At 37.0% G+C, this 16,434-nt stretch overlaps 1 protein-coding gene across 1 annotated transcript in view; it reads right to left on the reverse strand.

Annotated features, from left to right (window-relative positions):
• Positions 1–8,506: 8,506 nt before the first annotated feature.
• LOC106875953 (nucleoredoxin) overlaps positions 8,507–16,434 on the reverse strand; it is a 47,479-nt gene continuing 39,551 nt past the window's right edge. The window contains exon 7 of the mRNA XM_014924289.2: positions 8,507–12,131. Within this exon, the coding sequence (XP_014779775.1) occupies positions 11,937–12,131 (195 nt within the window). The 3' untranslated portion in view covers positions 8,507–11,936. The remainder of the gene's footprint in view (positions 12,132–16,434) is intronic.

Raw genomic sequence — 16,434 nt, forward strand, 5'->3', positions numbered from 1 at the left:
ATATATATATATATATATAGCTATATATATGTGTATGTATGTATGTATGTATATATGTTTGTATGCATGTATATAAACCGAAATATTGTGTATGGGTAAAAGACAAACAATATTATAAATCTAAAAATTGAAGTTGTAAGAGGATTATGAAAAAGAAAAAAAAAAACTTTAAGAAATAGCATAGTTAAAAAAAAAAGGAAAAGAAAAAATGAAAAATGTCCCCAAATCAAATGAATGCTTAAAACTATGACAAAAACAATGAATGACAAAAAAAAAAAAATGCCACCAGAAATGATTGATAAGGAATCAAAATAGGACTTCTTCATAAATCCATTTTCTTCACTTGATTCTTTCTGTTGTACATATTTCTTTTACGCATTCCTTAGAATATAACTTATAATCTCCATTCTCTCCATCGATCCCACCCCATGCATATCTCTTTCTCCATTTTCTCTTTTCAAAACATCAAGTTGACTCTCTTAAATCTTGTTATGATACTCCAGATTCTAAATCTTCAATCACTGTTACAGCTTCTCTCAACATTCTTTTCTAAATTGTTCTACTTCTTAGCATACCTATATATGTGTTTATAGATATGTATGTTTGTATACACACACACACACAATGCACGCACAATACACACACACAATGCACGCACAATACACACACACACATATATACATATATTTATATATGTAGTATGTGTGTAAAACATATATGCATACACATACATACAGAAATACATACATACACATACACACATTTACAACAGCTAACTTGAATGGAAATCCTTTCATTGTTACTGATATCTCTTAAAAATAGCTTTATAAAAATGTTATATTATTATCTTTATAAGCTTATCTATCTGTCTGTCTATCTATCTATCTATCTATCTATCTATCTATCTATCTATCTATCTATCTATCTGTCTGTCTGTCTCTCTCTCTATATATTTTTTCAGTTTATTTAGCCATCTGTCAATCTCACTGTATATCTGTTATGCTTGTTTATACTCACACACACATTCATATGTATATATATATATATATATACACAATATATATATATATATATATATATATATATATATATATATATATACACACACACACACACATGCACACATTCATTCTTAATTACACATATATGTTGTATGTTAATCCATCAACCTATATGTGCACTCGTCTATATGTCTATCTACATACCTAAACCCATTCTCAAATACATTCATAATCTTACACATACATACAAACAGGCACCTCACTTCCAAATCATTCTCTTCTATAATCCCTTTTACTTGTATTATCATTTTATGTACAACTTGCACTGTGGGAGATTCTCCCAATAAGCAACTTGGAGATCACAATAATTTCAACACCTTCTGACAACATTTCTGTGCAGCATCGATGCTTTCATTGAATATCTAGGTTTGTTTTGCCTATACTGTAATATACTTTTTCTTCTCTGTCATCCATGCAGCCAACACACTAAATTGGGTGTAAATGTAATCACTTTTTAAAACAACTGCCAATTATTTTACTCAGCTAAGTTCTTAAAATTTTGTCTTTTGCTTTTAGCATTGGTCTCTATCTAAATACATCAAGGTGAGTAGTACCACTCTGAGGGACCAGTGATGGGGGTTAAAATCAATTAAGAAAAGACAGTAGGCCTACTGCACATCACCTGGTCCTTGTTGTCCAACAGTGTCATGGGGTACTGGCCGGAAGGAATGGTTAAATTGCTTGGAGATCTGATTTGGTTTAGATCTCCAGTTAGATCCTGGAATGAGGTGACAAACAGGGTAGCCATTTCATCTAGAAGTGGGACAAGAGAATGTTGTCCCTAAAATATTGGTCATAGATGGTGAATGCCTACATTGCCTATGTCTTTTATTACCACCTGACTGTAATGCTTTACCCCAATTCACACCAGATTGGACTGGAGCATCTGCTTATCTGCTTTTTGTTGAAAGGATGCATTCCCCTGGTCAGGAACTCCATTTGCTATGAACACTGCTATGCAATGTTGGAGGAATGGGTAAGCTGTGGGTGTTGATACACAGACATACACTGGGGCTGTGATCATGTCAGCAATTTCTTAGTGAACAAATATGATCACCATTTGTCAGATGCTTTTTTTCCATAGCTTGTCTCTTTAACAGAGTTGTAATTCTGAGTCAACCAATGACCACCACAAGGTACTTGGCCTCTGGAAAGTCATCAAGTTCTCACAGCCAATCAGGTAGTGTGGTAGGAAGTTCCATGTTGATGTTCTGCAAAAGAAAAAGCAACAACATTCTCAGGGAAACTCTGAACCTTAACGAAAATCAACAGGCCAGTTTTGGACCAAGGCACATGGATTATTTCCAGTTGTTTGTCTATTATCACAGTTAACTTCATGAAATAAATTTGAACTCAGCACTACAAACAAACAAAATAATTTATTTTCTAGTGCTGTGTGTCACTAATCAAATTACATCATTGCATTATACAACTTATGTTGCCTGTTTAAAGACAGATTGTCTTCTTGGCCATGGACAAAATGCAGTGATTGTCTCAGCTACTTTCTTTATCTATTCAGATCTTCCCAATCATAATAAATCAACTAATTTTGGTTCAAGTTTCATCTTTTTCAGTTCAACACTTTTAATTCAAAAGAGTTTTTCTTTTTTCTTTTATTTAACATACACCATTTTATTTACAACCTGCTTTCACTATATTTTCTGGCAAATATGTCAATGTAGTAAACATGTAGTGTAAACATTCAAACATGATCACTTTCTTTCTAAATCCTGTCACATTTCACATGGAATTTTTGGTCCTGCAAAGTTGTCAACCAAGCTTTTTTTGGTTGTAAAATTTGACTTATATCCCAGAAAATATGATAGTTCATTAATGTAGAAATAACATAGGGGTCGTGTCTTACCGAATGAAAGAACTATGGCATGAAGGTACTTGTTATTTACTCTTTTACTTGTTTCAGTCATTTGACTGTGGCCATGCTGGAGCACCGCCTTTAGTCGAGCAAATCGACCCCAGGACTTATTCTTTGTAAGCCTAGTACTTATTTTATTGGTCTCTTTTGCCGAACCGCTAAGTGACGGGGACGTAAACACACCAGCATCGGTTGTCAAGCGATGGTGGGGGGGACAAACACAGACACACAAGCATATACACACACACACACACACACACGCACACATACACACACAAACACACGCACACACACACACACACACACACACACATATATATATATATATATATATATATATATATATATATACGACGGGCTTCTTTCAGTTTCCATCTACCAAACCCACTCACAAGGCTTTGGTCGGCCCGAGGCTATAGTAGAAGGCACTTGCCCAAGGTGCCACGCAGTGGGACTGAACCCGGAACCATGTAGTTTGTAAGCAAGCTACTTACCACACAGCCACTCCTATGCCTGTTTCATCATTATCTGAGATTTAAAGAATGGAAAAAATATAAACTTTATTCACCTATTATGTACATTATTTACATTTGACGGATATTTGTCCTCATCTTGTTTGTTGTTAACAAGTTTCAGCTGATATACCCTCCAGCCTTCATCAAGTGTCTTGGGGAAATTTCGAACTTGGGTTCTCATTCCTAAGGTATTTTTCAATGTTATTATTATTATTATTCAGGTCACTGCCTGGAATCAAACTCAGAATCTTGGGCTTAGTAATCTGCACTCTTAACCACTATGCCATATGCCCGTGTACATAATTATGTACATAATTCCTCATCTCTTAAATATAGAACTGTTTTATTCACCCAATTTGATGGCTGAGTGGAATCTCACTAAAAATATAGCCAAGTCCTGGTTCACTCTTGGACAGGTCCTGTTCATGTGGAACTTCTCCAGCACTTTCTGTATGACCAGGGAGGGTCTGTACACACCCCTTCCACCATTAAACAGATTACTGGAACTTTGGTTTCCATGACTTGGGATGAAAACTGGAATGGTTTCCCATTGCCTTTTCCAGACAGGTGGGATTTGAACTCAGAATGGAGAGATCCATTTCTGCTGATGTGATTCTGCTACTCTCCTATCTGCAGAGCAATGTGAAATGAAATGTTTTTTTCAAGAACACAATACACTGTTTGGTCTGGGAAACGGAACCATGATTTCAAGATCGTAAGTGCAACACCCTAATCACAGAGCCATGTGCCTTCAGTGAAAGATAGGAAGATAAAGAATGAATTGTTGAAGATGAATGGAAAACAGCTAGTGAGGGATGTTGTGGAGAAATGGGATAAAATAGTTGAGTCATACCTTTCCTTCATTGGACACTAAACTCCGCTTGCGAAGACCTGTTGAGGCAAGTGAAATCGTAATCGAACTAAATTCGACAACTGGCACCCATGCCGTTGTCGTCTCCTTCATTGGACAAGAAACTCAGCTTGCAAAGACCTGTTGGAGCAAGCGAAAGCGAAATCATGATGGCACCTGTGCCCAGCATCGCCTTCCTGGCACTTGTGCCAGTGGCACATGTAAGATATTCGAGCGAAATTGTTGCCAGTGCCGCTGGACTGGCTCTTGTGCAGGTGGCACATAAAATACACCATTTTGAGAGTGGCCGTTGCCAGTACCACCTGACTGGCCTTCATGCCGGTGGCACGTAAAAGCACCTACTACACTCTCGGAGTGGTTGGCACTAGGAAGGGCATCCAGCTGTAGAAATTCTGCCAAATCAGATTGGAGCCTGGTGTAGCCATCTGGTTTCACCAGTCCTCAGTCAAATCGTCCAACCCATGCTAGCATGGAAAGCGGACGTTAAACGATGGTGATGATGATGATGATGATGACTGAATGAGCTGAGTGACAGAATGAAGGAGGAAGGAAGTAGATGACCATGAAAGACATGTCTAAAGATGATGGAAGAGATGAGAATAAGAATGTATAGAAAATGGTTAAGTGAAGAAGATTGTCATAGAGTCTGCAAGTTGTATTTAACAAGGAAAATGGAATCAAAGCACTTGTTATTGTAATCTTTTCTTCTCTCTTTTAATGGTTGGCAGGTTGTCTTGGATTAGAGTGACAATAATGTGAGTGCCATCTCAGCTGGATTCCTGCAAAAGCGGTAATGAGCAACACGTAGAAAGAGAAGATGCAACTGATTTTGGCCATTAGTTTGCTTGCAATCATTGCTCTTGAGTTGTATATGCAGCTATTAATCTTTTTTTTTTTTTGCTCAGAAGCCCAGGTGGAGGATTAAGTAAGGGGTTCAGGTCTGAGAGGGTTAAGGTTACATTATAAGGATCATCTCTGGTACTTGATTTGTACTTCACTTCTATATACACCTGAAGAATAAAAAGTAACACTGAGTTCAGTATGATTTGAACTCACAGCATTCAGATTACTCTGTCAAATGTAATGCTTATTTATTCACATTGCTTTGAATTAATCAGACATTATCTTGTAGTTTTGAGATTTTGATGGTATGACTGTTTATTTTCAGAATGACATTGCAGGATAGGTTTGATAGGTTAGATCTAGCTGGTTTGAACATAAAACGTGAAGTATTCAGACCTGATATGGCCAGTTTGACGGCTAAAAGGTTAAATAGAATCTCAACTAACAACATATTTTTCTTTATTCAGTTGTTGTCAGTCCACTACTGGTGTATTTTTGCTGGTTTACATCTATCTGTCCATGCCATCCACTTAAGAATTGGATGGCATGCTTCTGTGATTAGCCCTGGCCATTGATACTTAGGTACAATTTGAACTCAGAACACAAAGATTAATGAAAAGCCACTTGTCTGATGTTCTACCACTTTTGCCAATCTACTGCCTCTCCTAGACTGGTCCTTCGTACAATGCTGGAAAGATGAAAGCAAAGTTAACCTTAGTAGGATTTGAATTCACTGCGTAGCAGTGAATATAATAAACATCACAGTTTTCTGACCAAAGTTCTAACAACTGCCAACATGGTTTCATTAATGTAACAATATGGTGTATGATAAAGCAGATTTAAGTGCTACCTGGAGTTAGTCTATCAGTCATGTTGAAGATAGTTTTCTGGTTAGTCTTTTCAGTTTTGAATACATGCTACAAGCATGTCCGCTGCATTCCCCTCAGTCAACCAGATGTGTATGTTTTTTGTTTTTCCAGTAGTGAATTCTTACTACAGCTGTCTGCTACATTTCCCCAGTGTCAAGCAATGGTGGGAGACAAAACACACACAAATATATATATAAATGGTACCTGTGCCAGTGCAGTGCTAAGAGCACCGTCCGTGCATGATCATTGCCAGAGCACCAGCTGTCTGGCTTCCATGCCAGTGACACGTAAATAGCACCATTTTAGCGTAATCGTTACCAGCATCGCCTTACTGGCACTTGTGCTGGTGGCACATGAAAAAAACATTCGAGCGAGGTCGTTGCCAGTGTTGCTGGACTGGCTCCTGTGCAGGTGGCACATAAAACACCATTTTGAGTGTGGCTGTTGCGAGTACCATGTGACTGGCCCTTGTGCTTGTGGCACGTAAAAGCATCCACTACACTCTCTGAGTGGTTGGCGTTAGGAAAGGCATCCAGCTGTAGAAACTCTGCCAAATCAGATTGGAGCCTGGTGCAGCCATCTGGTTTGCCAGTCCTCGTCAAACCCATGCTAGCATGGAAAGCGAATGTTAAATGATGATGAAGATGACACACACACATATATAATAACTCTTTTCAGTTACCATCTACCAAATCCACTCACATGGCTATGGTTGACTTGGGGTTATAGAAGACACTTGTCCAAAGTACCATGCAGCAGGACTAAACATGGAACCATGTGGTTGGGAAGCAAACTTCTTACTACAGCCATCCCTGCACCTAGAATTTATTCTTTACTTCTTTTACATGTTTCAGTCATGCTGGAGCACTGCCTTAAAGGGCTTTAGTCAAACAAATTGACCCCAGGACTTACTCTTTGTAAGCCTAGTACTTATTCTATCAGTCTCTTTTGCTGAACCTCTAAGTTACAGGGGACATAAAAACACCAACATTGGTTGTCAAGTGATGGTGGGGGGACAAACACAGACACAAACATAAATATATATATGACAGACTTCTTTCAGTTTCTGTGTACCAAATCCAGACAAAGCTTTGGTCGGCCAGAGGCTATAGTAGAAGACACTTGCCCAAGGTGCCATGTAGTGGGACTGAACCTGGAACCATGTGGTTGGGAAGCAAGCTTCTTACTACACAGCCATGCCTGAGACTATCTGAATTTTTTGTAAAGCAATTTAATTTTCTTTGTATCAATTAGAATTATTCCATTATTTTTATGCCACTCTGAATAAAAATAAAAATAGAAAACCATAAACGATATCATTTTGTAATAAATATTTAATTTATTTATCAGAAAATACAAAAAAAAAAAAAAAAAAAAAAAAAAAATTAAAATAAAATAAAAGTAAAAATAAAATAAATAAAATAAAATAAATAGCAAAGGGTTTATTTCAATGTTCTGATTTTGACATTTATGTAGAAATGTGATAAAAATATACGGGTAGATCTACTTGTGAAATTACCCAGTGTGATTTTGTGTATACAAAGTTAGGGTTTTCAGAACTGGGGCTTAAGTTTAGGGGCTTACTTGATAGCTTTCAGGTTGATGACAAGAGTTAGAGTTAGGACTAAACTTCGCTGTTGTTAAGTTTTAAGACTGATAGGAAATAGTAAGAACAGAATGCATAGCTTATTTCAGTAGAGGTGTGATAAAAAATATATGAGCAAATCTACCCATATTGATTTCTTATGTTGGTAAATAATATACATATATGCAAGGTGTTACAAAGATTTGTCGTCATGTATATCTTGACATTTGTATAGAAACGTAATACAAAGGGAAATGAGTGGGTCTTGTCAAGAATTATCCATAAAGGATTCTACAAACATTAAGAGGGTTTAAGGGTTTATCATGATTTGTTTACAAGGAAGCTATAGGGGCCACATGGGTTGACAAATAAAATTACAAAAAAAAAAAAAACTTTGATGAATCTAACCATTAATCTACCTAAAGTGTTACAATACGAGTGGATCTACCCGTGCATCTACCCATTGTGCTTTTTTGTAATTTTTTTTCTTCTTTTTTTTACATTCGGGTATATATGTGTATTGCATAGAAGCACACTATATGCATAGTATCTTTTGACATTTAGACAGAAGTGTAAAAAAAAAAAAGTCACGGGTGGATGTACCCGAGGGTTACTTTGGATAAACTTTACACAGCAGTATATATGTGTTGTATACAATAATGCTAATATGCATGGCACATTGTGACATTCAGATAGAAACTTTTTAAGAAATTTACAGGTGGGTCTGCCTGTGAATCTACTAATGTGGCTTTTAGTACAGATAAATACTTTAAACTAATAGTTTTGCATGTATATGAAAAGAACAGACGGCCAAGCAAAAAAAAAAAAAAAGCTGTCCATTCTTATACATGTAGAAGTTTGTGTATGTGTGTGTGTGAGACTGATTGAGAAAAAAAAAAAAAACAGATGAGGAGCATGTGTGTAAGGTATATATTGTGTATCAACTTTAATGTATGTATATGTAATATTAGCTTCATGTGTCTTATATGAATATATATATTAGCATCATGTATGTGTGTTGCTTGAGGACAATTTATACAGGCTTAAGACACACCCTACAGGCATCAGTACCAAGTGTGTTAAGCGTACCTGACACACAATATAAATTACTTTGATGCTCGGGGCATTCGTTCATAAAGAAAAGTTGTGAAAATAGAACCGGGTTTGTCATAGAAAAATCGTATTAGATCAAATTTGTTGCATGCCATCCAAATGACATAATAAAAAGTACTATTATTAAAGAGTACATATATATATATATATATATATATATATATATATATATATATGGACAGGACAGTGGGTTTAGTAGTTAAAATACTAAACATGGAGCCATTAGACTTTGTTCCAGGTTTGACATGGCTACTGTTTTTTTTTGTTTTGTTTTTCTGCACTCAATGAAATAAGTAACAGTAACTTGTAACATAGTAAACATTCAAAGTGAATGAGGTTACGACAGACATCAATCGATAAAAATGTCAATTAAAAAAAAACAGAAGAGGTTTCGAGTTTCCCCTCCTTTACTGTAAGCTACCAGATTGGCTTACATGCTATACATGTTTTCATTAAATTAAAAAACAAACAAACAAAAAAACCAAACTACACATGTTGTAAAGTGATGCAGTGTGACACTTCAAATTCATATCATTATCGATGTAAAAAAAAAAAAAAAAAAAAGCTGTATGTTATGTTCTAATCAAAGCATGTACAACATGTATCGCATTAAATAATGGTAAAGGCATGTCCTTCATTAAAATCCAGCATTAGATAGGAAATCTCTGTTTAGAAAAAAAAAAAAAAAAAAAAAAAGGGCCAGTTCTACTTTTGAAAGCAAAACCAAGGCAAAAATTCCAAGTCTTGTAAACCCTCATCATTTTAGTAATTGTTGTTTTCATGCAGATATAAATTAGATGACCATAATCTTTCTCTCCCTCTCTCTCTCTAGATACACAAACACACACATACATACATATATACATATCATATCCTCCTTTGATGCAAGATCTTTACATTCGTTACTCCTAATATCGCTTTCGTTCAGCCACCACACCATAATTGCTTATCTTTCAATGCAATATGAACCAATCAAACAAACACTGGACACTATATGAAGATTATTGAAGGTTGTCTATTACACAGATGTCATGCAACACAGGAATGGTGCATTGGTTAAAAAAAGTGTTTAACTTTGCAACCATGTTGTCCTGGGTTCAAACATACTGCACGAGATCTTGTGCAAGTGTCTTCTATTAAAGACTAGTTCCTTATTATTGGTACTTGGTAGTCTATGCAGACACTTCTCTACAGGTTTAAAATTTGATTTTGCTCATGTTATGTTCCTTTAGCTCTTGTAACATTAGTGACTCGAGAAGCAAAGATCGATAAAATAAATACGAAACTGAAACAGGTACTGGGGTTAATTACAACTACAAAACCTTTGGTCACAATCAGTTCACTAACCAAAACTAGTGCAAGAGTAAGGTTAGAAGAAAACAAAAATGGACTTCTAAATGTTATACTGAACTGTCAGGTGAAAATAAATGAACAGCATTTGTACCAAGAGCATATGTAAGAATGATTGTGAAAAATTACAAAAGACAGATAAAGGAAAATATAATTTGATAATTTGCTGTTATCTATTTTGTTGAATACATCATTCAATTCTTATTTCTTTATTGCCCACAAGGAGTTAAACATAGAGGGGGACAAACAAGGATAGACAAAGGGATTAAGTCGATTGCATCAACCCCAGTGTGTAACTGGCACTTAATTTATCGACCCCGAAAGGATGAAAGGCAAAGTCGACCTTGGTGGAATTTGAACTCTGAACGTAACAGCAGACAAAATACCGCTAAGCATTTCGCCAGGTGTGCTAACATTTCTGCCAGCTCGCCACCTTCACATCATTCAATTCTTGTTCACAGAAGCTATTTTAGGGTGTTCTGAACATCCTTTCTTTAAACCCTCATTTGCATCTACTTTTGTTACCATTTATAAGCTCTTGTGAATTTTTTTTTTTTTTTTTTGGTGCAATCTTTTTAATTTTACTTAGATTTCTACATTAGCCTTTTTAATACTAATCTACTCAAGACCACTTTTGATTCTATGATACAAATTTCTTGTTGTAAAATGGTCAAAAATTAAAACCAAATATCAAAATTCCATATTGATTTATGTTTCAAACAGCAGTTTAATAATGACAAAAATTATTTTATCAAATTCTTCATTTCGAAACTGAAACAAAAGCAGTATACTTCAACTAAAAGCAAAAGTTAAATAAACTACGAACACCCTCAAATTCCTTACCATTCTCTTTCCATAAATACTTGTAGCCATCCTTCAGATTTACATTCATTTAGCAGACCAGTATTATGATTATTACATTTTTTCTCCCATTTCACTCTTACACTTGTCATCTATTCTAACTTTCATACAAATGGAGGGGAGAGAAAGAGTATTTGTCATCATCAAAAGCAAAAGTTTCTGAGTCATAAAAATTCAAACCCATCAAATCTCAGCTTCCACTGGCTATCTATTTCTAAATAGTTATCTATCCAGTCAACAGTTGGTCTACTCAGGGCTTTTGTAATCCCTACCACAACTTTTTCACTTTGCTTTAATGCAATTTTCCACCAGCTGCTCAGTAGTAGTAAAAACTGGGGTATTTTACCTGTTATATTGCAAATATTCGGGATAGGTAGCTGATAAAGAGATCAGAGAAACAATAAACATTTCTTAAGATGTTTTCAATGTCTTCCCATCTAAACGTTATAACAAAAATATTTCAGAGTCAGTGACTCAAATCATATGTCCCTAACCTGATATTGGCACACATTAAAAAAAACAAAAACAGAAGGAAAAAGGTCTTCAAAATAAAGATACAAGCCAAGACTGCTGTTTCACATCAGTTAGGAATATCAGGACATTTACGCCTAGACTCGAAATGAATCATTCAGAAACCTCACAGTCAGACAATCAATCTACATACAGAATACTGTTGACAACCACCCACCTTTCACTTTTCTACAAAATCAATAGTAGACATTTGCAAACCATCAACCACAAACAGCCATCCTCTCTCTCTCATCCAACTAACCACCATCTTATATTGGGTCTCTCAGATTCAAATACGTTAAACAACCTCATTTTCTGAACTTTTGTATGTTAGAAAAAAAAAAAATTTTTTTAAATGTAATCAGGAGATATTGTTTTGAACCACACCCTATCAAGAACTTGATGATATTTTCACACCATACAGCCACATATATACCAATGCAAGTACGAGTGGTTGTCTTGTCCTTTCACACTGGTAATGCCGTTCACGAGTCTAGCAACAGTGGTTCAGCTGGGAGACAACCGCTGAAGTAGTCGTCCAAGAAACTTGCAGCTACATCGGAGGTGATCGTCGTTTCAGAACATACAAACAGTTTCTCTTCCGGACAGTCTGTGATCACTAAAAGGGGGTTTCGATCTTCAAGTGCAGCATAGTCACGGAAGAAATCACATATTTCATCCTGCAATCAAAAATGAATACAAAATCAATATCCATGCCCCTCCACACAAAATCTATCTTGGACAAATCTCTCCAACAACACATCTTCCTAACCCCCACCCAGCCTCCATCTCTCTTGTGAACTTCCTGTCCACACATACTATCCAGTTCTCTACCAACTCACTTATATTCACCCCCTGTACATTAATAGTAGTGAAGGTGCACAGCGCAGTGGTTACAACATCAGGCTTACAATCATAAGGCCGTGAGTTTGATTCCTGAGCCAGGCTTTGTGTTATGCTCTTGAGCAAGACACTTTATTTCATTTTGCTCCATTGACTAAGCGGCATCACTGATGCCAAGCTGTATCAGCCTTTGCCTTTCCCTTGGGTAACATCAGTGGCATAGAGAAGGGAGACTTGTATGTGTAGGTAACTTCTCGTCATCCACAAAAAACCAGGATCAGACTTGTGCCTCGAAGGAGGTCTTTACCCTTTTTACCTTGATGGTACACCCCAACACATCTCCTCCATTATCTTTTCTCTCCCCTCACCTCTTTTCCAACTAGTAAAGCCATTCATCTCCTCTACAGCAAGACACTTTTTCTTATCCTTCAATTCCTCTCATTATCTGGCAAAGAGCTGCTTCCCTCAATACAACTCACCCACTCATATGAGGTCTTTGTCTTGCAAATTACTCGATTACCTCACTGCTGCTGGTGCCACATGAAAAGCACCTAGTAGTAAACCCTGTAAAGTGGTTGGCATTAAAAAGAAACTATGCCAAAGCAGACAGCAGAACTTGGTACAGTTGTCTGGCTTGTAAGCTCCTATCAAACCATCCAACTTATGCCATCATGGAAAATGGATGTTAGATGATGATAATGATGTAGCATCATCTTGTGATAGCATTAGTTCACATAAATATTTCTACATATTTTTTACCAATGTGTGCTATGGCAATGGATTAAAAAAAACAAAACAACCTAAATTCAAATATCTTTTTTAAATGTCTCCTCTACAGCAGTTATAATTTGTACTAGCCTCACTGACACAAGTCTTAATTTACGGTTGAGTGGCTACAATTAATAGAGAGAGCAGTCAGCTATAAGCATATGCATGAATTGTTAATATAATTTAGTGATTTACTGAACAAGCAAACAAACCAGGCTTTCGTAGGGAAAAACTGGGAATGAAGACATTAAAAATACATAATATACAAATTACAGGTGTATGAGGCTGTCAATGACTCATAACAGGTAATGAGTTCAAACATGATTGTTACAGCAATTTATGGGTGCAGGCATGATCAAGAAATTTTCTTTGTAACTATTAGGCTTCAGGATCTATCTCACTGTACAGCAGCTTGGGTGTCTGGCACCGTAGCATTGGATCAACCAGCATTCCTGATCTTAAGTAGTACACTTAATCCATCACTTAATTTGCTGCTGCCACCTGGCTCTAGGGTAGCATTAACTCAAAGTCCTATATCACAACATGGAATTTATGTAGGTATACATCAATTCTGAGTGACAGTGGGGTAATCACATAGTTGATTCTTATATCAATGGTTTTGTTAATGAATGGTTGTTGGCACTCCGTCGCTTATGACGTCGAGGGTTCCAGTTGATCCGATCAACGGAACAGCCTACTCGTGAAATTAACGTGCAAGTGGCTGAGCACTCCACAGACACGTGTACCCTTAACGCAGTTCTCGGGGATATTCAGCCCGACACAGTGTGACAAGGCTGACCCTTTGAATTACAGGCACAACAGAAACAGGAAGTAAGAGTGAGAGAAAGTTGTGGTGAAAGAGTACAGCAGGGTTCGCCACCATCTCCTGCCGGAGCCTCGTCGAACTTTAGGTGTTTTCGCTCAATAAACACTCACAACGCCCGGTCTGGGAATCAAAACCGTGATCCTATGACCACAAGTCAGCTGCCCTAACCACTGGGCCATTGCGCCTCGACACTAATGAATGGTAAGGAATGAAACTAAAACATATATCTAAATGTAGAGTCTCAACTTCTAGTGTGTTTATGAGAGTAGTGTAATTATTGTCCAGCAGGGTTCGCCACCATCCCCTGCCGGAGCCTCGTCGAGCTTTAGGTGTTTTCGCTCAATAAACACTCACAACGCCCGGTCTGGGAATCGAAACCACGATCCTATGACTGCGAGTCCGTTGCCCTAACCACTGGGCCTCGACACTAATGAATGGTAAGGAATGAAACTAAAACATATATCTAAATGTAGAGTCTCAACTTCTAGTGTGTTTATGAGAGTAGTGTAATTATTGTCCATCCACCCACTGTTCCTGGAAGGGCCATAAAGGTAGCATCCTCAGGCACCTTCTCTATAGGGTCCTATCAGAAGCAACCATCATTACACTTTACCAAGTACAACTAACTGAGAATACGGATATTATCAAACTATCTCATTCTTGGTCTACCTTTATGTCTCTTGCTGGTTGGCTCACCATGGAAAATCAGTCTTGTGATTTTTTTCCTGTGACATTCTAATAAGAGTGAATAATGGTAACTGTTAGTGTATGGGCATTACAAAAATCTTTGATTGCAGATGAATGCATATCTTGGAATGCTTTTCTAATGAACGTCATACAATTTCCAAGTTACAGAGACAAACGAAAGCACAAATTCATTTCTGAGATTGGAAATTAATGTCTAAGAGTCAATATCTTGTAAATACGTGAAAACACGTAATCAACTTACTTATATTCAATCTATTTTTGGGCATGTGAAAGTAACATGAAAATGAGTAAAAACCACATTCACAATATACTTTTATTCTTTTATTTGTTTCAGTCATTTGGCAGCGGCCATGCTGGAGCACCGCCTTTAGTCGAGCAAATCGACCCCCAGGACATATTCTTTGTAAGCCTAGTACTTATTCTATCGGTCTCTCTTGCCGAACCGCTAAATTACGGGGACCTAAACACACCAGCATCGGTTGTCAAGCGATGTTGGAGGAACAAACACAGACACACAAACATATACATATATGTGTGTATATATATATATATATATACGATGGGCTTCTTTCAGTTTCCGTCTACCAAATCCACTCATAAGGCTTTGGTCGGCCAGAGGCTATAGTAGAAGACACTTGCCCAAGGTGCCACGCAGTGGGACTGAACCCGGAACCATATGGTTGGTAAGCAAGCTACTTACCACACAGCCACTCCTGCATATCAACAATCATTTCATCATATCAAATTTCATCTAAATTTATACAATAATCAAATTTTCATGATTTTCATTCAAGTGTAGCAGCTACGTGGTAACAAGCTTGCTTCCTTCCCTATAACATGCTTTCATGTTTAGTTCCACTGTATGGCACCCAGGGGCACACAATGGCCCTAGGTGTATTCTGTTATAGCCTTGGGTCAATCAAAGCATTGTGAGTAGATTTGGTAGACAGAAACTGGAAGAAGCCCATACAGAATGTGAGTGTATGTATTACTTTACAGCCTCCCTGCCTCGACATTGCATGGCAGATGTAAACAAGAGTCACTGTCATGCAAGCGGTATCCTTCATTTCTTCCATGAAAACAGGTGAGGGTTGGCAACAGGGAGGGCATCCATCTGTGGAAAATCTGCCTCAACAAATTTTGTCTAATCCATGCAAACATGGAAAAGTGAACGTGAAAACCATAATGCAGTTCATCAAAATCTCCATTTTTTTTTAACAGGAGACATATATAAAGTACTTCAGGAACTTAAGAATTAATGGAATTCTTCATTCCGTCAAAAGTATTCAAGCCTGGTCTCTGGTTTGAGATGAGAGACCAGAAAAGAGTCAGAGGTGCTGCCCTTTTTTCCTGAATAAGCAATTTAAAAAAAAATGTTTTATGTATCATTGGACAAGGTACATAACTCTGCTTACTTTAATTTACAGACCAACAGATTCCACTCTCAACCTCACAGTAGGAAAGATAATTTTAAACAAAAATCATCCTAAATGGATATGAAAGGCAAAATAGAAATATAGTATCATCGTTTTTGTATCTATTTTTGTCTGCTGGCATGAATTGGATAAAACTTATTCAACCAGTAGTATATGGGTGGATACTGTTTTTGATACCAAACCCTTTACTGTGTGTATAATAAAGCCAAATGTGTGTGTGCATTTGTATATCATATATATACTCTTTTACTTGTTTCAGTCATTTGACTGTGGCCATACTGGAGCACCACCTTTAGTCGAGCATATCGACCCCGGGACTTATTCTTTGTAAGCCTAGTACTTATTCTATCGGGCTCTTTTGCTGAACCGCTAAGTTACGGGGATGTAAACACATCAGCATTG

Source organism: Octopus bimaculoides, chromosome 16, assembly GCF_001194135.2.
Source record: "Octopus bimaculoides isolate UCB-OBI-ISO-001 chromosome 16, ASM119413v2, whole genome shotgun sequence".
NCBI lineage: Eukaryota > Metazoa > Mollusca > Cephalopoda > Octopoda > Octopodidae > Octopus > Octopus bimaculoides.